At 52.0% G+C, this 21,387-nt stretch overlaps 8 protein-coding genes across 8 annotated transcripts; 5 read left to right on the top strand and 3 right to left on the bottom strand.

The window, feature by feature from the left end:
• Nucleotides 1-545: 545 nt before the first annotated feature.
• Nucleotides 546-2,381, bottom strand: AA0111_g5735 (hypothetical protein; the record flags this gene model as incomplete). The annotated part of the gene is made up of 4 exons (XM_028651880.1): nucleotides 546-738; nucleotides 793-2,077; nucleotides 2,134-2,187; nucleotides 2,243-2,381. 4 exons carry the CDS (start codon nucleotides 2,379-2,381, stop codon nucleotides 546-548), a joined length of 1,671 nt encoding a protein of 556 aa, XP_028506740.1.
• Nucleotides 2,382-3,366: 985 nt separating this feature from the next.
• On the bottom strand, nucleotides 3,367-5,583 carry AA0111_g5734 (Serine/threonine-protein kinase; the record flags this gene model as incomplete). Its single annotated transcript, XM_028651879.1, has 3 exons — nucleotides 3,367-5,211; nucleotides 5,261-5,496; nucleotides 5,547-5,583. 3 exons carry the CDS (start codon nucleotides 5,581-5,583, stop codon nucleotides 3,367-3,369), a joined length of 2,118 nt encoding a protein of 705 aa, XP_028506741.1.
• Nucleotides 5,584-6,941: 1,358 nt separating this feature from the next.
• AA0111_g5733 (hypothetical protein) lies at nucleotides 6,942-8,768 on the top strand (the record flags this gene model as incomplete). The annotated part of the gene is made up of 1 exon (XM_028651878.1): nucleotides 6,942-8,768. The coding sequence occupies one exon, from the start codon at nucleotides 6,942-6,944 to the stop codon at nucleotides 8,766-8,768; it is 1,827 nt and encodes a 608-aa protein (XP_028506742.1).
• Nucleotides 8,769-9,191: 423 nt separating this feature from the next.
• AA0111_g5732 (hypothetical protein) lies at nucleotides 9,192-9,969 on the top strand (the record flags this gene model as incomplete). Its single annotated transcript, XM_028651877.1, has 2 exons — nucleotides 9,192-9,386; nucleotides 9,436-9,969. 2 exons carry the CDS (start codon nucleotides 9,192-9,194, stop codon nucleotides 9,967-9,969), a joined length of 729 nt encoding a protein of 242 aa, XP_028506743.1.
• A 525-nt stretch (nucleotides 9,970-10,494) lies between these two features.
• AA0111_g5731 (hypothetical protein) lies at nucleotides 10,495-12,333 on the top strand (the record flags this gene model as incomplete). Its single annotated transcript, XM_028651876.1, has 1 exon — nucleotides 10,495-12,333. The coding sequence occupies one exon, from the start codon at nucleotides 10,495-10,497 to the stop codon at nucleotides 12,331-12,333; it is 1,839 nt and encodes a 612-aa protein (XP_028506744.1).
• Nucleotides 12,334-13,878: 1,545 nt separating this feature from the next.
• AA0111_g5730 (hypothetical protein) lies at nucleotides 13,879-15,361 on the top strand (the record flags this gene model as incomplete). The annotated part of the gene is made up of 6 exons (XM_028651875.1): nucleotides 13,879-13,938; nucleotides 14,002-14,358; nucleotides 14,409-14,613; nucleotides 14,665-14,741; nucleotides 14,807-15,240; nucleotides 15,289-15,361. 6 exons carry the CDS (start codon nucleotides 13,879-13,881, stop codon nucleotides 15,359-15,361), a joined length of 1,206 nt encoding a protein of 401 aa, XP_028506745.1.
• A 3,507-nt stretch (nucleotides 15,362-18,868) lies between these two features.
• AA0111_g5729 (hypothetical protein) lies at nucleotides 18,869-19,723 on the top strand (the record flags this gene model as incomplete). Its single annotated transcript, XM_028651873.1, has 3 exons — nucleotides 18,869-18,895; nucleotides 18,946-19,537; nucleotides 19,590-19,723. The coding sequence occupies 3 exons, from the start codon at nucleotides 18,869-18,871 to the stop codon at nucleotides 19,721-19,723; spliced, it is 753 nt and encodes a 250-aa protein (XP_028506932.1).
• Nucleotides 19,724-20,259: 536 nt separating this feature from the next.
• On the bottom strand, nucleotides 20,260-21,264 carry AA0111_g5728 (hypothetical protein; the record flags this gene model as incomplete). Its single annotated transcript, XM_028651872.1, has 1 exon — nucleotides 20,260-21,264. One exon carries the CDS (start codon nucleotides 21,262-21,264, stop codon nucleotides 20,260-20,262), a length of 1,005 nt encoding a protein of 334 aa, XP_028506931.1.
• Between the last annotated feature and the right edge of the window lie 123 nt (nucleotides 21,265-21,387).

The raw sequence follows: 21,387 nt of genomic DNA, 5'->3' as shown, positions 1-21,387 counted from the left end.
CTTCCTACTCCTTACTTTTCTCCTCATTCTCCGCCACGATATCTAACAATCTGCTTCTATGACTCGTCTTTCTCTCATCCAGTGGAGAGAACGACCCTATCATATCCGTATGACTATTTTGTGCGGCATGCAAGGGGCAGACGAAGATTTGTTTGGAGTTCTAGGCACTAACTTAGGTATCGACCTAGGTACTGGAGAACTGTACCGGAATCTTGCAGAAACACGACATCCAAATGCGTGAAGTCGGGAATATCTAGCTTAGTTGGAGGCACCTAATGCCTTGCATAAAAGGAGAACGCAGGTGGTTAAGAGCTGAACCACTTCCAAAGTTACGGACAAACCATACACGGAAAGCGTGAAGAATAGCTCATGATAATTGGCGTGGCCGCGCAGTTACCCCTCTATAGCTTTGCACGCCGTAGCGACTAGCGAGTGAATTCTCAATGAGGATGGAGCGCAAATGACAATTTCATCAATTTTCGTTGCATTATATTGCATTATCATCTCCTTCTGATTCTAGAGCTGCTTTTGCTTCCCGATGTGATCTAAGACCTTGGTGCCCTGCCATTGTAATCCTGTCCAGGAGCGGCTGTATAGTTTGCAAAACAATCATAATCAAAGTCGATCTCAGCACTGCGTTTCTGCAAAACTTCGACTACGTTGTCGAACGAACAGAGACCGTTGGGATTAGCCGGGCAGCCAGGGTATGATTCGTCGATTGGTACGACAGCGTCATTGCTGAGAACTACCGTCAGTTGCGCGTCAAACTCGAAGAGGAAGGGAGATACGTACACAATAAAGCGGATCTGCTTAGATGGTTGCATAGCTGGGCAAGAAAGCACTTGTGTAGTAAAATGCGTCGCGAATGGTACCAGTTTGCTGGCTACAAAACTGTTTTGGCCTTGATTGCCTTGAGGACTTAATGGTGGACCTTTGAACAGAGCTGTCAGGTTGAAAGCGGTGAGCGTATCAAGGACTACCACTTCGTGGGTGGCGTCTGCGTAGATGGACTGATTGAGCGGAAAGTATGTTGAGGAGTTGTCGAATGTCTCATTTAATGCTGAGTTGGGCCCAGGATATTGATGAGTGAAGCGCGCGATAAACTCGTCAAGAAAGCCTTTGCCTTGCGCTGCCGAGACAGGTGAACCAGGCCCGTTGTTGTAATAGAACGAGAGGTCAAAATAGTACTCGTAGTTCAAGAAGTCTTGTTCGTTAAACAGGTTGCAGAAAGCGGAGTAGCCGAGAGCGTGTGTCTCGTATGAGCAAAGCTGAAGCATAGCAATGGCATCAGTGGAGGTAAAGTTAATGCCGCTAGCCTGCGACTGGAGACGAGTGATAGTGGCATTGAAAGCGTTATTCGCGAACTGTGCCGCGACGCGGCTGCCGATGCTTCCTCGTGTGGCAATGTTCGAGTTGTTACAGATTTCATAGGGTGCACCGGAGTTGTTGACACCTTGAGTCTCGACGAGCAATTCAATGCTGACTTCGTCCATGTACTCAGGCACGCCAAAGAAGCCGGCAGCGAAGTTCTCCGCAGTCTTCACCATACGATCTTGAGACTGTGTTCGGAAGACCGGGATAGTACCAGCTTCTGTGAAGTTGTTGAGCAAATGACCATACAACTCACGGTACTCAATACCCAGTAGGAAGTTCATGCTGCGGCCAGATGGTGTGAGAAGCTCTGCGCCCAGCTTGTACGTCCAGTCGCTTAGGAAGGAAAGCTCTCCAGAGACAGCAAGGCCAGTCTTCGTAGCATTTGCAATCTTTTGGGCAAAGGTCGCAGGCGCTGCACCACTAGTTGGGTACCGAGCGCCATGACGGTAAAGGAGATGCATTTGCGTGATGTCGCAGCCATCAGGAATCAGAGGGCTAGCATCAGGAAGACCATAGTCTGCACTTCGAACAGAATACCAGGGACTCAAGTTGCCCCAGTACTTTGTGATGTCAAAGTTTGGCGACTGTGAACCACTGCCATGCGGCTGAGGCTTGATAAGTGGGTACGAAGACGCATCGCCATCATTGTAGGGATATGACGGCGCTGTCTGAATGGCATTAGGCTCTGCTCCTGTTGGTGTTGCTGATGGAGATCCAGATTAGTCTGGAACAAAACATCCAGGAGGGTACGCGACTCACGTCCAGGGAAGCCGACTACAGACTCGGGCGGGAAGAGTTGAGAGTTGACCTCGGCTACGTAACCAAGCCATCAGCACTCCGCTTTCTGCGCAACTCCATCCAAACTTACTGCCGACAGGAGGATACACATCCGCACTGCTTGCACCCGCATTTCCAGCAGCGGATATGGTGGTCGTCGGCGCAGCTCCAGCGCTTGCAATAAGTGCAAGCAGTGCACCCTTGTGGGCGGTGTTTATCGCGAATTGCATCTTGGTGTTCGCAGCAATGCCCAAAGAAGTAGACCAAGAAGACCAAGCAATGACAAGCCTTGATGCCCAGCAATGTGGGAGCGCCAGAGGCCCATTTTATATTCTCAAGGTCTTGCACCCGCGGGGAACTGCGTTAGACTTCTGCATATCGCTACCGAGGAAATACACGCGGCTCATAACAAGCGTCGCGTGGCCAATGGCATCCGGGCTTGTGAACACATGCGTCGCCCAATACTTCGGCAGCAAGGATGTCACCGCTTCGATGACAGCGCTGACGTCTACGGGACCCGGAAATCAGGGCGTTCAGGTACCAGATGTGGTAAGTATAGATTCATCTGGGAAAGCTGTGCAGCTCGTGATTGCTGGTCTGCAACGGACTACCCTCCGATCGACAAGGGTCTATCTCTGTGCCGTAAGCCGGCGTTCCTAGTACCTGGAAGCCATGAACATTCCACAAGCAGACCACGTTGGCAGGTTAGGCTCCGTCGACAATAGCCTTCAGCAGCAAAGTACCAGGGCAGAAAGATTGAGGCGCAAGCATGCGAGAAGAAGTCACTCTACTCGATTGCCGCGAACGTCAGACAATACACTCAGTTCGTCACGACACGCAAGTCATTATACTTTGTTCTCTCGTTGACAAGAGACGTTGGTATCGTCATTACATATCCATAAGCTATTTATACACACACGACCTTCAGGTATCCTTCCCTATTAGACTTGAGAGACCGCGAAACGCCAGTGTCAGTGCCGATGCAACCCAGAGATGCAGCAGATTAGCACTGTCTAGAACGACTGATGTGAAGACCCCAGCAACGACCCGCAACCACCATATCGTCAGTCATTAGTATGTGACCCACAAACGCCGATTTCAAACTTGCGAACCCGACCATAACTCAGAATCCAGCGCGAGAGCAGCAAGGCAAGAGGAATATGCAAAAAAATAAAAAATACTCACGCCAACTTCTGTCCAACCAGACGAGAAAGATTAAGCGATAGGCCACCGAGTGCGCAGGCCTTGTGTCCATTGCCCATAAAGAATGTCAGCTAGCAACCCTTGTTGCTCCATACCAGGCTCGACATAGCCAGGTAGCTTCTTCTCATCAAAATAACCGTGGCCGTCGGCACCGAACCCCTTTTCGCCAACTACAAATGCGCTTTGACGGCGCTTATGTGACTTTAGGTGAGGGTTGTTCTTCGCCATCACCAGCTTAGGCCCCTTCAACGGAGAGCCTGAATTGGCGATGGGTGTGTTGTTCCGCGTCGGTGTTGATATCGGTGTGTGGTCGTACTCTTCCGAAGATTTACTGACGGTTGAAGTGGCCGCACTTGTAGTACTAGACCGGATACGTGTTGTGCCAGCGCCATGGACAGTTGTGCCACCCAAACTAGTATCACTTGTCTTGGTGTTGTGCTTCAACGGTGATTGCACAGCTGAGACTTCGATGCCGAGAGCGTACGCAAGCTTGGTGTCATTCTTGAGACGGTCGACCATGGCTTTCAATAGCATGAACTCCCCGTGCGGATCGACCTCGTCAAGATGCTGCCAGGCTTGCGCAACACGTCCGATAGCGTCCCGTTGATGAGGCGATGCTGTATCGGCATGTGCCTCCTGGAAAACCGAATCTAGGACCTTGCTGTACGCTCGGCGACCGTAAAGGGCATCCTTCGTGATAGGCATATGACCATCGGGAGCAGGCGGCTCGTTCTCGTTGTTCAGATCCAGTGGATGATTAGATGTCGGAGGTGATGGACGGAAGGTTCGTGCTTCGGGATTTGGTTGGAAAGACTGATTGTTCTGGGCTACTAGTGGAGGATTTGAGCGGAGTGCTGCACGGCGCTCGTCCGAGGAGACACGTTTGAAATGCCGCACAGTCGAGGGCGAGTTTCCGAATGTCATGTCAACGCCTAGGGGCGACTTGTTGAAGTTGCTGACGCGACGAGCGGTGGGCGTATCGCCTGAAGGAACACGGAAAGCCGTGGCTTGGGAAGATCGTCGAGAAGACGGCCGTCGGCGTGCCGGAAGTGGTGAATCAGTAATGTCACCCAAAGGTGCTGCATTGAGATCCATTCGTTGCATCATACTCTCAACCTCTTCATTGCCAGAGGAGGGTATACGGGCCAGTTTGCGACGCTGTTTCATAGTCTGCCGTGCCTGAACAGTACCCCGCTTAACAGTGTCGAAGTCCCAATCGTCTTCCTCAGCTCTAGGGGAAAGATCAACCATGGTCTCTTCATAGTATTTGGGGTGCGATGCCGCTTGCTGTTCCCTTTGGGCGTCGAACATCTGCTTGCGCTCGACCAGTTCACGCAGTGCCTCCACCTTGCCCGCACGCTGGACAAATCGATGTTTGAGAAGCTCCTTGGCGGTCGCACGTCGGTCCGGGTCTTTGATCAGGCATTGGGCAATGAAGTCTTTGAAGTCTTTGCTCCACTCATCGCCCTCTAGCCTTGGTGCTGGGTTCTTCGGGATAGTAAAGAGCACCTTCATGGGATGTGATCCAGCATGTGGTGGTGCGCCCTCTGCCAACTCCATAGCGGTGATACCGAGTGACCAGATATCGGCCCTGAAATCATAGCCAGCTTCTTGGATAACCTCTGGTGCCATCCAGAACGGTGTACCGACAAACGTCATGCGTTGCGACTTGATGTTTGTGAGTTGTGCGGCGACACCGAAGTCAGCGAGCTTGACTTTGCCCTGGTCTGTGAGTAGTACGTTGGCGGCCTTGATGTCCCGATGGATCTTGCCGGTGGAATGTAGGTAGTCTAGTCCAAGCAGGAGTTCTCGGCAAGTGATGGCGATGTGGGCTTCGCTGAAAGTTCCTGGTGCCAACTGCAACTGTTAGTTCGTGAAGTTGATGTTCATCTGTGAGTCTGCATACCAAGTCTGCGGCCGATCCTCCGCCCAGATATTCCATGACTATCCATAACTTTACGCCCTTGACAAAGCTGGTCTTGTATTCGGTGATATACGGGCTGTGGCATGTGCTCAGCAGTGAAATCTCGGCCTGGATGTCGGCCAGCTCCTCGCTGCTGTCTTCGAGGTCGATGTGCTTGATAGCGACCGTCTCGCCGGTAGTACGGTCAATGGCCTTGAACACCTTTCCAAAGCTCCCACCTGGACATGTCAGCATAAGTGAATCCAATTGGGGGCAATCCACAACGTACTGCCCAGCTCCTCCATGACTTGGTAGTTTTCGGCCATGGCGGGCGATTGTGATATCGCTGAGTGGAAGCGCAATGGCTTGGGAATTTCGGTAGGTGATCGGCGGTCAGGCGAAGATGGACGAATGCGTGTTTTAGCGTAAAGCTACTGGGATAGAAATAAGAATTGTTCTTGGTGCTGGGCTGCTCAATGGCGTCGCCGTTGTGGTGTATATCAGAGTATCGCGCAGGGTCCAGCCCTATCATCGCCGAGGCAACGAGAATGATCATCAACAAACGCACAACCCCGCCGCCACCTGGGAATTGGCGAGATTGGTATGACGTCGCCAGGTATCAATGCTGCAGAAGAACAACAGAGACTGAGGATGGATACCCAAGATAGCTCACCAGTCTTGGGAGTCATGTCGCTCGGCTTTCAAGCCTTACAAACCAGTTTGCCGTCCCCATAGCTGGAGCATTCCAATTCCATCGCTCACCAAAGTTGCCCTGCATAAGATCCACACTGCGGGTAACATGCAGCAGCGGATACTACAGTCATCAGTCGAATCACCAATTGGATCTATCGTCGTTGTGGTGGCGCATCACCTGCGCCTGCTCTTCCCGCCGGGGTTTACTTTTGCGGTTGCTGAGGGAAACACGAGCTAACGGCATCGTGCTACAAGGCACTCCAGGCATTCCCAAACCTACCATCCCACTCACCGCTAGGCTCAACTGCGGAAAGTCCTAATAGCGTGAAACAGGCCGTTCGGACAACGCACTCGTACCCGTTGCGGTAATTTGGGGAGAAGGCCGTGGATGGACTTCCATGTTGACCGACTGTCAAAGCGAAGCGCACCATGTTTTCCGCTTCTGTTCCCCTCAGCAACCGTAGATTCAATACTTAGTATGAGATGACCACGAACCCGCCTTTGACCGGAACACCCAAGGCGCGTCCCCAGCTAGCTCTGACGTTGTTGCTACATGGATCATCTTCTGAGGTGTCAACTTGCGTGGCCTGACCCCCTCATTTCCGCAACATCGCGCGTCGTCTCGGAAAATATGGGACTCAGCGTCCACGAACGTGTTTGACAGCAGCAACCTGCACGTGTGGTGACAGGTGTCTTGAAGTACTTGAATGAATAACGAAAGGGCGATGGTAAAAAGACAGGGCAAACGTCAACCTCAACAGACGGATGTTCGTTCACCGTCTCCACACATCCTCTCCGTAACCAAACTAGCCGCGCAAGCAGTCCCTTGGAACATGCAGCCAGGAGATGGGTTCCTGAATTGGGTTGTTGATGGCCTGAGCACTGTGCGCGTGAGCGACCTGCTGCACAAAGACTACGGGTTCGGCTGCAGGAATCTCTAGATACTCGTTACTGCTTTGAACTGTGGCATGCTTTCTTCAATGTCTTTGGTATGAGTTCTTGCGCCACTGGCCCAACGCTCTTCAGGTCTTGGTTCTCGTGGTTTAGAGGGTCTCTCCTCCTCCGATTGGTCGGCCTACCCACAGCGCTTCTAGCCCTTTATCTCGAAGTCTACGGCAGCTCCCCAGCCGCCGCCTCGCTTATTCTTCACCGACTCGCTCGCCGCGCTCGTCTCTCAACCATTCTCTGTACTCTCAAGGAGGGACAGTATACGAGCAACTCCATCTTCTACCTTGGAGGAGCAGACTCCATGGACAGAGCACAGACACCGACAACCCTGCATGACAAAGGGGCGGACCCGTCATCCCAGTCGACATTAATATCTCCCGACGCCCCCAACTCGAACACTTCTTTTCAACCCTCACCAACCAAGACGATGCCGTCGCATTCTCGGTCCAAGACGGTCGACGTCGTTGGCCAAGGCAAACGCCTATCGCTGCAGTTCCCTATCCAGCCAAGCGCAAGCATCAGTTCCCCAACTTCGTCGACACGATCGCGCCCACAATCATGGGTGAATGGAGCAACGTCTGTACATTCACCAGAGCCTGAGGATGCCACCTCCGAGACAAACATCATGGCGGTTCTTGCTGCTCAAGAGCGCTATGTGCTCGAGCTGAAGGAAGAGCTGACAAAAGCCGAGGCGGATTTGAACATGCTCAAGACACATTGGGCCCATCACGAAGCTAACAAGCGTCGCAACGAGGTGCGCAAGGTTGCTGCGCTGCAACCATTGGACACGTCGCTTGCCAATACTCCAGCGGGCCAATATGAGGACGATGGTTCAAACCTGTGGATGCAGAAAGAGATGGAGCGTAGAAGGGCCCTGCTGAACCCCACCAAGACGTCTCAAAGAAAGGTCTTTAGCGGTTCGCGACATCTACGAACGCTATCCCTGCTTTCCCCCGATCGTCTCCAGTCGCCGTCATTCCCCCAGCCACTCGATTTACAGGATGACCACTCTTCCGACTCTCGACCACAGCTCCCTACGAGGGCTTCCACTTCGTCAGATATCACACGACAAGTTGTCAGCGCTGGTGAACATGACCGGTATGACATGGGTGGCATGCCAACGATACAGCGTGAACAGCTCATCCGCGCCGGCACACAGATGGCGGCAGACTTCAAGAAGGGGCTGTTCACATTTATGGAGGATATCCGACAAGCAACTGTGGGCGATGAGGCTGTCAACACGGCAGAAGGTAACCCCGGCATGACAAGTGTCAAGAGCCTTTCAAAGTCTGGCCCAAAATCGTCCGACGGTCGCCCAGCCCTTAGTCGGTCCGCCAGCTCAAAGAAAAACACCCAACAGCTAGGATCCATCGGCGACGACTTCTGGAAGGAGATGGGTCTAAGCGAGCCCAAGACCACTGCGGTCAACAAGAAGACGCACGCTCTCAAGAACACAACTACCCCGCAAAAACAGATCCGCAAAGTTGCATCAGAAGAGGATTGGGACAACTGGGACACACCAAACGAGTCACTCCTCGTTGATTTGGGAGACTCCAAGGACAGCTCAGACGAATCGGATGCGCAGACATCGCCGGTCTCTGGTCCAGGTAGCTCGCGAACAAGTACCAGCACCAGGTACCACTCGAAACGTCACGACTCCAAAGCATCATCGCTTACCTCGATTACCCAAGAAGACATGACTCCCCGAGACCAGAAGCGCAGTTCCATCCCTTGGCCTGATATGACCAAAGTGTCGCCAAGCAACTTGAAGCGTACCGCATCGCATCTGATGAGGGAATGGGAGAAGCAACTCACGCCACCCCCAGAGTCGAGGACTGAGGACTACTCGCACGGCGATTTTATGAACTGAACGTTTGATACGGTAGTTGCTTTTAGCGATTTAGCATTATGACGCAACGCCATTAACAGCATAGTCTAATTCAGTATTGCAGAACTTGTTGAAGAGGTGGCTTGAAGTGTGGAAAAGTTCTAGAGATAGCATGGCGTCGGCGTAATGGCATATTCTTGGACCTAGCTTCGGGTAGACATGTACCGTCGTTAGAAGCATAATGAGAAACCGAATACTCTTTACCACATCCAGCGAGTAACTTGATTAGATTGTACGTGACTGTGCTCGAGTGGGTGCCAAGCCCCACATGTGCGGCATGTTCCGTCCTCCGCTCCAACTCCGCAAAAGTTCCAGGCAGCGGCGGCGCATCGCACCGCCTTCGCAACAGCATTGCTCCTGTGCCACGTCCGCTTTCCAACGCAGTGGTGATCAACTAGTTCCAACATGTCTTTTCCAGGAGGAATAGGAGGGGTTGGCGCATTGCCAGCCGCCATGAACCCTAATGCTGGCATGAGCGAGCAGGAGCAGCAGATGGTGAAAGCCATGCAAATGGGCATGGAGTCTTGCATTGGCAAGACGGTAATGGCAGGCGTCATGGGTGGTGGTTTGGGTGCTATGTTTGGACTCTTTATGGCCTCGGTATGTATTGGAACGATTGCATCAGAGCAGACATGACTGACATGGCCAGATGCGATACGATACCCCAATGTCACAACCCCTCGCTGTCAACACACCGGCTTCTAAGCCTGCCACCGCAGTCTCCGGCACAACACCAACAGCAGGCGTCAAGCCATCAACCATAGCTACAAGCAACGTCAACTCCGCTTCCGCAGCTACCCTCACCACAGCGCCCTCTGCGTCCGCCACCGCTACCCTCCCAAATCCAACCGCTACCGGAGTCGTCGATGTCAAAGACCTTCCACTCCGCCAGCAACTACGAGCTGGTCTGCGCGACATGTATCGATCCTCTATTTCCAGTGGACGCAACTTCGCTAAAGTGGGCGCCATATTTTCAGGCACCGAGTGCGCCATCGAGGGCCTACGAGCCAAGAACGACTTGTACAACGGAGTGGCCGGGGGCTGTTTGACAGGTGGAATACTAGCCAGAAATGCCGGGCCACAGGCTGTGGCTGTGGGATGTGCAGGTTTCGCAGTCTTTAGTGCGGCGATTGATGCGTACATGCGTATGCCAGAAGACGAGAGGAGCAAACCTATCGCTTAAGTTTTCGCCTTAAAACGAATCTCGAGCATCACGACTAAGAGCTAGGACGGCGTTGATGTAATTCATGTATGTGTACTGTATACCACAAGCGACGTGAGGATGGGCTCGCAACTTCAGCATTGGGCGGCGTTTGAATGGAACATTTCATGAACATCTCACAACTTTTACTGAGGGCGAGTCAGAATTACCACGTAGCAATCGAGGCCATGACTACAGATGTATAGTGCATGCAGATTGACTTGATAGTCAATCGACAGTCGTAGTTGGCTCCCGCAGCGTTCCCATTGCTGTCTCTGGTGGAACCAGCCAATCAAAATTCGCGAGGGGTTTCACGACAAAAAAGTTGCGCCCCACCGCCACCAGCGTGAAATCTTCCACCACGCCAGCGGCACGGCCTAGTCACATATTAACGATCAAAAATTCGTACCATATCGTGGCATCAAACTGTCTCGATATCCCGCCCACCTAGAACAAGCAGACGAATTTCCACAACTAGGCTGCGATTGCTGCCCAGATTACAGCATAATGGCGACACCTAGTGCAACTCAGCAGAAACCAATCCACTCGCTCATTCTAGATACTGGTCCCTTGATCAAGAATACCGTCTCGATATCTACGATTATCAACGCTGCCGAGGAACTTTGGACCACCCCTGCCATTCTCTCTGAGATCCGCGATGAAGCGACACGATCACGTGTGCAGACAACGCTGATTCCTTTTCTGAAAATCAGGAACCCTAGTCCAGCAAGCTACGATGCGGTTATTGCGTTCAGTAAAAAGACGGGTGATCATGCGGTTCTGAGTAGACAGGATTTGGGTATCTTAGCTCTGGCTTATGAGGTGCACTGTGAAAGGAACGGTGGAAACTGGGGTTTAAGAGAGGTACCGAAGGGAGAAATCAAGAGAAGGCCCGAGGAAATCGAAAGGGAGAACGAGGAAAAGGCGCAAAGAGAGGGCTCTTCAAGTTCCACAAAGAAGCGCAAGAATAGGCGAAGGGCAGGCAAATTAGCCAGCAATGCTGCCGAAGATGCAGCTGAAGAAGCGACAGAGGGCGGCCAGATTGACGCCAAATCTGCCGAGCCAGAGGCGGAAGACGAGGGTTGGGAACAGCCTACAGGCAGGCGGGCAGCGAAGGCCAGAGCGCCCAAGTCCACCAAATTCAACTTTAAGCCTGCCGAGGAGATCGAAAACAACCCAGAACAGGCAAACCGATCGGAAGAGCAACCCGAATCAGTCGAGATAGACGAAGAAGACGGCGGTGTAAAAGTTACCCAAGAGCAGGTTGAGGAACAGATACATGAGCAGGTCGTTGCACAGGTTCAAGACCAAGTCCACGAACAAGTGCAAGACCAAGTTCAAGAGCAGCTTGAGAAGCAGGTTCAGGGAGAGCTCGATCCTCATTCTGTAGAGCAAGTTGAAGAGAAACTCGAAGAGCAGGTCCAAGAACAAGTTCAGGAGCAACTTCGAGAACAGGCTGGTGACCAAGGGCCGATCGAACAGTCAGCGACAGTCGAGGTACCCACCACCAACATCCACATCGAACAGGAAGCAGATCTTTCACTCCCTTCTGAGCAACCTGGGAATGAGCAGCAGTCAGGTCAAGAGGTCAGCTCAGATGAGCCAAACCTTGAGCGAGACATGGAGGACCTCTCGATCTCTCATGGTACTACTCAACAACCCACGCCCCCAACAACCGATGACTCTGCTGCGGACTCAGATTCAGATGGTGACTGGATAACCCCTCAGAATCTCACCGAGCACCAAGCCAAAGACGGTGTCATGCAGCCCCAGATCCACATAGCCGCCAATCGCCAACTGGATGTAGCAACCATGACCATCGATTTTGCGATGCAAAACGTGCTACTCCAGATGAATCTCCAACTCCTCTCAACAAACATGCAGCGTATCAAAAACGTCAACACAAAGGTGCTCCGCTGCCACGCATGCTTCAACATCGTAAAGCAGATGGACAAGCAATTCTGTCCCCGCTGCGGTCAAGCCACCCTGCAGCGTGTGACCTGCTCCACAAACGCGGCCGGAGAGTTTAAGATCCACCTGGCCAAGAACTACCAATACAACAAGCGAGGCGACAAATACAGTATCCCCAAGCCCATTGCTGGTACTGCGAACACCAAGTGGAGTCATGGTCAGGGCGGAGGCAAGGGTGGCTGGGGCAGGGATCTTATCCTGGCGGAGGACCAGAAGGAATACACAAGGCGTACAGAGGAAGATAAGCGGACTAGAACAAGGGATCTCATGGACGAGAACTATCTGCCGGGCATCTTGACAGGTGATCGGGGTAGGGCTGGTGGCAGAGTCAAGGTGGGTGCGGGCAAGAACGTCAATTCAAAGAAGAGGGCTTAGACCGCTGATCTGAGCGGCCTGAAGCGAAGGTAGCTGAGGGTGTATAGGCACTGGCATAAGTGGAGTTGGACGATTTGAGGTGGTGCATGGGAGGATCGGGTTGTCCAGTTCTTTGGGATTGGGGGCGCAATGGAATATGGCGAATGGTGTTGGGCCTCGATTGATGGATCGCCGGAATTCATGTCTCAGATAGACGAATGATATGCTAAAGGTTCTTATTTACTACTTCCACATGCCGCACCTGTTTTCCTTGATCCCGTTCAACTGTAGATCAACCCACGTCGAATCACCCTAAGGAAGAATCACTCACCAAACTTGCTTGATCCTTCTCCTTTTCACCGCAACTCTGTATGTTCCAAGCATGTTGAAAGATATCACGGTGCATGCATCTACATGTCGCCATCCAACGAGTCATATCCTAACTTTATACTAGCCTATCTCCTTAGTTGCGAGACCACATTCCTGCCCCTGTGACCATGCCACTCAACAAATTTCCGTAAGACATCAGTGGAGGTAAGATATCTTGCCGATCCTTGGTCTTCTATGTAAGGGTTGAATCTCTACGCACGGGCGATTGTATTTTGGTATCGATTGAGCAAGTTCTACGCATCATGTCAGTTTTCGCAGTAGTCTGCGAACCGTTCAAGTGATCGCGCGGCTCGATACGTGGCTCCTTTCGGGCGCGAGCATGTGCTGCAAGCTGTAAAGCAGTATTTCCGACTCGACATTATACACCTATATTCCAAGCTTGATCCGTTTGGAATGCCCCAAGTGGCAGGTCGTAGGCTGCCAGGTTGTAATTCTATCATTTCCAATGAAAGGATGCCTCCATAGCCTGGTATCGGGTTTGTGAAAAACAATAGTATTGATGGTATCCCGGCTTGCATGGCCAGAGTTGCTCAAAAGTGGCTCAGTAGCGACAAAGTGGCGTAAACCCAATCAGCTCCTTATGATCTCGCAAAGGTCACATGCATTGGTTTGTTGTAGAATCAGCTCGTAGTCAGCAATGATATTCCCATGATGGCTGTGATATGTTTCCAGACCCAACCTCAAGCTGATGGCGGCATACGAGTTCAGGCGACCGGCATATGTCTCGTTAGGCCAGTAGTATGTCGCCATCCGGAGGTGTACGCTTTCGTGTTCCCCAACCGTGAAAATGTGGCGTATAGTGACAGCCGAATTCGTGCGACACATAACCCTTACATAGCACTCACGTGGACTGCGCCCGAACGCCTCGCTTACGTCAAATGCATCCAGCTAGAGATATCATGATTGGCTCTGAATAACCCTGGCAATGCAACTGCGGCTCGGTCTTGGAGGCAATGGACGTATGTTGGCAGTGCGGTGTGAAAGGGCGCGTCAAATGGATGATGGGGCGCCTCGAGATCCTGAATGTAGAGGAACTACGATATCGAGAGGCCGATCACGTGGATAGCATGGTCCAGGAACCTAAAAGGAGCTTCGTGCTCTCTATCGCATCGTGAAAGCCGTAATTAACTTGATTGTGCTGTCTGGAGTATACCGTGGTAGTCTCTTGTTGTTGCCATGACGATTCTTAGTATCCTCAGCTCTTGGACGTCGCTTCCTCTATCATATCTGAGAATTGTATGTTCTCTTGTATCGTTTCTCCTTGCTACCTCTGTGAACATAGTACTTACCTTATCCCAGCTATCTAGACCTCTATACGCCCCTGAACGGACCGAGAGCCCTAGACAGCTCGTCCCCTCCACGACCAAGAATGGATCGTCGAAGCCTTGCGACCACCGTATAGAGATCATTGCTCGTCTCCGTGGCCAAGAAATTTACGTTCCGGATGTGTATTACATATATACCGATTGGCTTTCCAAAGTGCATCCTGATGTCCAAGTGTTGAGAGATCATCTAGAGGGATACTTCCAAGAGTTCATCAGCACGGAGAGCCAAAGAAGGAAACAACGCAGAGTAGACAATGGCCTTTGCGTGGGATACTTCTGGACCCATGTTGAGCCAGAAAAGTTCATCGTACTAGGAGAACTTGTAGCTTGGGTAGATTTGTTCCATCATTCCGATAGTTCTTTGCTAACATGAAGCGGTAGTTCTTTTTCTGGGATGATGAAATTGATTGCGGCATTCTCACCGACGACCGCGACAAGACGGAAGCGTACTGTAACGATACACTCAACTTCATCCGATATTGTTTGCAACCAGAACTCGATGGCGAAGTTCCAGCGCCAGGACGATTGCACAACTGCGGGCCATGGGTCAATATGGGAAAAGCGATGCAGGAAGGGCAATCGAAGGGTATAACCAATTAACATCTGTATCATGTGCATCAGCTAATAGATGTCGCAGAAGCACGCGACCGATTCGCCGAAGCCATTTACGACTTTATTCTTGGCGTTCAAACATCTCAGGCTATATGGGAACAGGTAGGAGTCATCCCTCGATGAAGTGAATGTGAGGCCTGAACTGATTCCCTACGTGCACTTTTTAGGGGATGTCCACCCTAGAGGAATACACGGCGCGTCGCCTAAGAACGGTCGGGACCAACCCTTGCATCGCTGTTATGCAATGGGCCTACAGCCTTACACTGCCTCCATCGGTATGGGACCACGAGGCTTTGTTAGCCATACAACGCGAGGTAGCCATTTCGGACTTCCTCTGGAACGACATCGTAAGCTTACGGAAGGAAATCGATGATGGCGACATTGATTCTGCAATCCCAGTCATGGTCTGGAATGATGGATGCAGTGCACAAGTCGCCGTCGATCGATGTGTGAGGATGGTGGAAGAGAGCTGGGCGAGACTGTTGGACGGAGAGAGGCGACTGCTCAAGGCACATGCTCAAGAGTGTGAGCAGACTAAGCGCGATATCGAGACGCTTGTCGGCGGATGTAAAGATGTATTGGTCGGACATATGGTTTATTCGTGAGGTTCCTGCGAATTGCATCAAGGAGCGTGCTGACATTATCCTAGACTTAAGATTCCACGTAATATGTCGGCAGCAAGGATGAGCGAGATGGACTGCAGTTTCCGCGTCGTGCTATAGAGTCTGGTTACTGAAGACGTTGTATCAGGTAGGCTGTCTGGTGAGGCATCGTGCTGTGAACAGGAACGACACGATCGATCGAAGTGGGGAGGCTTTCATGGGCGTTCCGTAGTCTATCCACTATTTTTCGTTCCACCCAAGGAGCCTATGGCGCCGTGTATTCGTGATCGAGACAGCTTGAACCCTCCCCCAGCCGGAAAGAACAATGATCTGGTCCATGACACTCACTGCCAGCGCGGGCTCTTTGGCTGCGTTCGGCTTTGAAGCAGCGATACAAGATTCCACGCTTTGTGAGAGCTATGGCCACTATTGATAGACCAAGAGGCACGAGGGCGTTCGCGTGCTTGTCCTCGACTGCTGCGCTAAGAAGCGCTGAAACTATGCTCTATTTGGAGTACGAATGTCTGGAGTGGAGTGGAGCATCGTGTGTCGTCGTGCGGACCGTTTTCAGGCAAACAATGGGCATGATGCCGGTGAGCCGTGATTGGTCGGATCGCGAGGTTTCCATCTTCGACGAGGAGAGAACGTGCCTTTGTCTTAGCTTCCGCAGCCGGTATCAGATCTCAACCCGATTTTAGATTGGACCTCATGCTTTGTCCAGACCCCAACTTCATACTCCTGCCAATGTCTATGAGCAAGCGCAACGCTCCTCTTGATGACTACACTCATAAGCAAGCGTTGTGCTTGACTCGACTGAAGCGCTTCTTCGATGCCCACGCCGCTTACCGACATGCTCCGAAAGCCTGTCTGCCCCCTTTCAAGTCGTATACGCTTGTACGCCGGAGTACGGGTGCGCCCACATATGATACCGGGGTCATGCGATGATCGCGATATTGACGGACGACTTCTCGGAGCCGAGCTGTTCAAAGGGCGCCCGATTCGAGAGTCGCCGGAGCTGGTAGCTGGGCTGGAAGCGCGTGGATAATAGATGTCTCGCACCAATGCCCTGTTGGTCCAAGTCCCCGACGATAGTCATCTACCATCGGATGCTGGGAAGCGACATAAGGCTCCTGGATCCTGACCCTCGGGACGAAACCGTCCTGGGCGTGATCTCTCCCGAGCTCAGTCGGCCTTCATCTCGTATTGCACCAGTCTCTTCATCCAAAGTGTTCACAGCGGGACACGTAAGACTGTAGCCGTTGTCGTCCCGCCAGTACTGTCTTGGCATATAGCTCCAAGCTTGCACCTATGGCGCCAATAGCGCGTCTTTCCAGGTCCTTTTGTCATGATCTAGATCTAGCTCTTGCGACTGGTCTCTGATAGCGGCCTTTGGCTCCTGACCAATCGTGAAAAGTCCTTAGGCTCTCCAGGTCTGAAGGCCTTGTCTGAACTAAAGGTATCTCCGATATTGCTTCCTAGCCACTGAGCATATCGCTACGGACAAGCTCAGCCGTCGCCTACAAGCAGCATATATCCCCGGACGCACGATCTGCTTGGCTGTGCTGTGCTCATCTTGGCTTGCCCACTGGGTAGCTCCTCGCTACTGATTCACGTCGTTGCAGGAACAGTTCCAGGCTACAGTGAGCGTTTCTTTGCTTTGGTAGGGATTCCGTAGTGACTTGTTCTGGATAGAAGCATAAGCATCCAAGGTGGCGAGACCACACATACCGAGTGCACGATACAATTTGCCCCTCGCCCGGCGACGGCTGGGTGCTGACTATTCAGGCGCTCGAGATCTCGGTGCGGGGTTATACTATGAGTGTGCCTTATCTGACCGGCTTCTAGATTCGAAGGAGGCCGCGTGTGCGGCAGTGGGGGATCGATTTGATGGAAAGCGTTCCGTTCGGTGCGAGTACTGGAGGCAACGTGCCTTTCGATTGGGGGCATTGAGCCGTCAAGGTGTGTGCGCATGACTTGCGACTTCACCCAGCGTGCCGCTATATGTCGACCGGTCAGTTCCTGCTCGCAATCTCGCCTGTTTGCGTCGCTGTTGAGCGTGTCATGTCAAATGACAAGGATCGCCGTCCGGTGAAGAAAGGTCTACGATGCACGTCGCAGGAATCTACTTTGCCTTGCCGCCGTTTAGGTAAGGGTACATCCCCGCTGCAGCCGGTTGCTCCATTAATTCAGCGAACTCGCCAATCGAAAGTCTGCAGAACAGTGTGGAAGAAAGAAAGAAGGCAAACTTGCAGGTGGCCCTTTAGGTGGCCTTGACGCCGCACGCCTTAGGATGTCAGCCGTATCCTATGGGTGTCTACTTAAATCTGGCATACCCTTCCTCTCTGCAACTCAAGAAGTCGCAAGATTCACCATATTTCGAAAGAGATTGGAGTCAACTTACGAATATCGCTTCGCAAAGCCGCCGAACGGGCATAAACGGTTGGATACGCTTGCCGTTGGTCAACATAATAAGCGCCCATAGAGAAACACAGTGCCCGGACGCCTGCTTATAACCCCTCTTTCTCGCAGAGCCGCATCTCTACAATTATCGCCTCGACACACATGCACATCTTATCATGGCAATGGTCTGGCCATACAAGAAGAGCAAGGGCAGGCATCATCATTCCTTTACCATTCACAAGCTTGATCAACGGAAAAAGAACGGTGTTTCGATGTCTCCTACGGCATATCACTAATCGGTTACCAAACAAAACACATGCGACCGCAACACATTTTGGGTTGTAACTCTGCACAACATTGACACGGTCTTCGTATTGCAGCCATGACATCGGCCTGGTCTAGGACTTGGGCAAGCTTCCTGCTCAAACGGTTCGCTAGGTCGCCTTTTGATTGTCTGGCAATAAGTGCCGTGGCGGCAGACGGCACACATACAGGGCGCTTCGCTAGAAGGGATCCACCCTTGATCTCTCTTAGGTTGGCGCTGTGCGACTCCATCCCGTTGGTTCGTCGGTTGGCACCGGCTGTTATGCTGCAGGCGATGGGACATGTTGAGCGCCATCCACGGCCGGTTGGCACCGATGCTTTTTGCTGAGATGCAGCTGACAAAGTTGACAGCTGTCGAGACCTGAGGTTCCCATAATGCTGCCATAGTATAACATGGTCCCGACGTATTATCATCTTCAAGAAGCCACGAGTTTTGATACATAGCCGGCAGAAGTCGCTTGTCCATACTGTCCCTCCGGTGATCCGAGACAACTATACATCAACACTGATCAGCGGCGAGTAGATGACACTGCCCACAGCGGGGTAGGGAATACTGGGCTGATAACCCATGGCCTACGTATACGTTTGCTGTAGCCGATGCAGGATCCTGCGCCATGCCTGTTCGAGAGCATCTCTAGCTTATCAGAGGCTGCTCCGAAACTGTTCGACAAGCCCCATCCCGCACTGTTGTCATTTGGGAGCTCGTCGTCTGACCTCTGTGACTGGGATGAGTCGTCTTGCAAGCAGTAGATCGCAGAGCCGCATGGCGAAGAGAAGGATAAAGGCGTGTCAAAGTGAGGAGACTATAGCGGGTTGGAGTAGAGCAGACGCATCCGAAACAAAGCCACACACACCACACCGTTCATATAGGGTACACTGCACGGAAACGCACGAAGACGCACGATGGCGGGCAATTCTCCCAATTCAGTGGTAAGTTGCATTGGCTCAAACACGTGACGTTTGCTAAACCATCTTTCCAGCCACCATTCATCTTTCAGGTTGACGAGATCTTCGAGAATCTGGGGGATGCTCCTGACCAGCTGGATCGTCATGGCATATGGCAACCTACTACAGCCCCTAATGCGAGTCATAACTATACTCCCGGGGTGGGTGCCTCGGGCAAGACCTGGCTCTGCGATGGCTTGCAGATACGCGAAGTCATGTTCCCAATGACTGCCCAATGGTACAAGACGTACTCGGTTTATTACGCATCTGGAGCCGGATTTTGGGTCCTGAAAGGAGATGCACGCAATCCACCAAGTGACGATGTTTTCCACAAATTGCAGTTCAACTATTACCAGCACCCTCCCGAATCGTCTTATCTGACTTCTTCCGGTCAATACAACATGCTCCGTGTGCAACCCCAGGATCCATGGGCGAATCTGCTCCTGCCTGACATATACCACACTAGTGCTGCTCCCTCAAGCCCACAGTACGGTGGACTTGTAGGCGAGTTACCAATTTTTCTAGCTCTGATGGCCTTTACGACCTCTCGAGAATACCTCCCCTCTGTTCTGCCCCATCTGTTCACTAGAGGGAACTGGGTACCCTCGCACACCTGGCAATTCAAGAGTATGTCACCTGACTTTTGAGAACACACGCATTCTCATACTGACTATTACAGGAACTGAAAAGCGTGGTGTAGTCGTCAAAGTGTACAATTGTCCAGCAGGTTCTTATCCGCAGAGACCCACAGGCTCCACGTTCACTGATTTATACAACTATGAGATCGGTCAAACTGTCAAGTACTTCCACTGAAGACTATGCTGGTATCTCGGATGGGGACGACGTCGTCTGTGCTAGGATCGGTGACTGCACTTCGTCTTGTCGGTTCTACAGCATTACCGGTAACCGGTTCAACTCTCACTTGCAACGCCTTGCTCCGATGGTTCAAACATACGTCACACCAATTGTGGAGATCATACTTTGGTAAACTATCCTGGCCTGTCGGTTTCGCGCGATTCCTGATTAGTCGGATCCTTCCTTTCCTTTGCGTGTCTTTTGTACTTGGTCTCTCCTGGGAGGTATCTCAATGATCTTGGCTCTACGATCTGTTATTTTCATTCACAGACTGCAAACTACCATTACGTCAGTTATGAACCAAGCTAGCTATCATACGTTTTCTGAATACAACATCGTTAGTCTGATTCCAAGCACGCATTTCCGATGAGCACAGTGAATGCCCCAGCTGTTATCGACTTGACCGTATTCTGATACATTCATATGCCGACGCATGATTTGAAAAATCAATCTTTATGGGTATCACAAACGGCCGAACGCCTTATTTCTGCTCTTCAGCTTCCCATGCCCCAAACAATGACATTGCCATCGCCACCACCACTACACCACTCCCTCCTTGTTTTACAGAAGGCCACAGCAGACACGACGTCCTTATTTGCTTTTGTTGGTATAAGGGGCGCTGCACCTCTTACTTCCCTCATCTCGGAATGCTTAAACTTATACAAACACGTTCCCTCCAGCATATCCCACGCAAACACCATGCCGTCGTCACTTCCACTAATCACTACGCTATCATTCAGGCCTAGCGTGCTCCTGACTCTCAAATGCTTGTTCACGAAGGCGTCGTCCTTGTAGGTTTTGAGTAGTTCCCCGTTCGTCCGGTCCATGAGCCTCACAGTAGAATCCAGGGATCCGACCAGAACCTCAGTACCCTTTTTACTAACAGCCAAACTCGTGCAACTCGGCCCTACAACATCAACCTGACACATGCCCATTCTGAGATCATAATTCCTGACGCGACCGTCGACGCTCGCAGCTAGTATATCCGCGTCGTGTATCGCAACATCAGAGATACTGTCTTTGGCGTCTGAAAGTGTCATGATGGGCTTGTACGCATTGGACTTGGTATCCCAGATTCTGACCGTCCCATCGAATGACCCCGTCGCTATGATGCTGTCGCCCTCGCCTCCGAAAACACCGCGGTTCACACGCCCAGCATGGCCAGTCCAACGGCGCACCGTCTGCGCCGTCTGCACGTCCCAGAGGAAAACTGTTTTGTCGCCGCCTGTGCTCACAAACTTGTCGTTGGCCGAGTTGACGTCAATGCTGAGGACTTCATAGCCGTGCGCGGTATATTTGTTCACGAGACCCGGGGGCGATTGTGAGGACGTGGTAGGAGCGGTTGAGGTAGGCGGCGCTTTCGATGGGTTGTAAAGACGGATGGTACGGTCGGATGCGCCGGTGAGAATGTAGGTTTGAGAGCCGGAAGAGTAGGCGACGGCATGGACGATGCCGGCATGGCCAGTCAATCGTGCGATAGGTTTTGTCGGGAAAGACATGTCGATGTGGTCGACACCAGCACACTGTTTATAGTAAGATTAGGGTATCTACGGGCGTCTGCGAATGCGTCTGCGTCGTTGGAGGATAGTCGGTGTATGTGTTAGATGCCGCAGCTATAGAGA

Source organism: Alternaria arborescens (genome assembly GCF_004154835.1).
Source record: "Alternaria arborescens strain FERA 675 chromosome Unknown contig_11, whole genome shotgun sequence".
NCBI classification, from domain to species: Eukaryota; Fungi; Ascomycota; class Dothideomycetes; order Pleosporales; family Pleosporaceae; genus Alternaria; species Alternaria arborescens.
The sequence above is the reverse complement of the archived record's forward strand: the minus strand, read 5'-3'. Positions and strand labels throughout refer to the sequence as shown.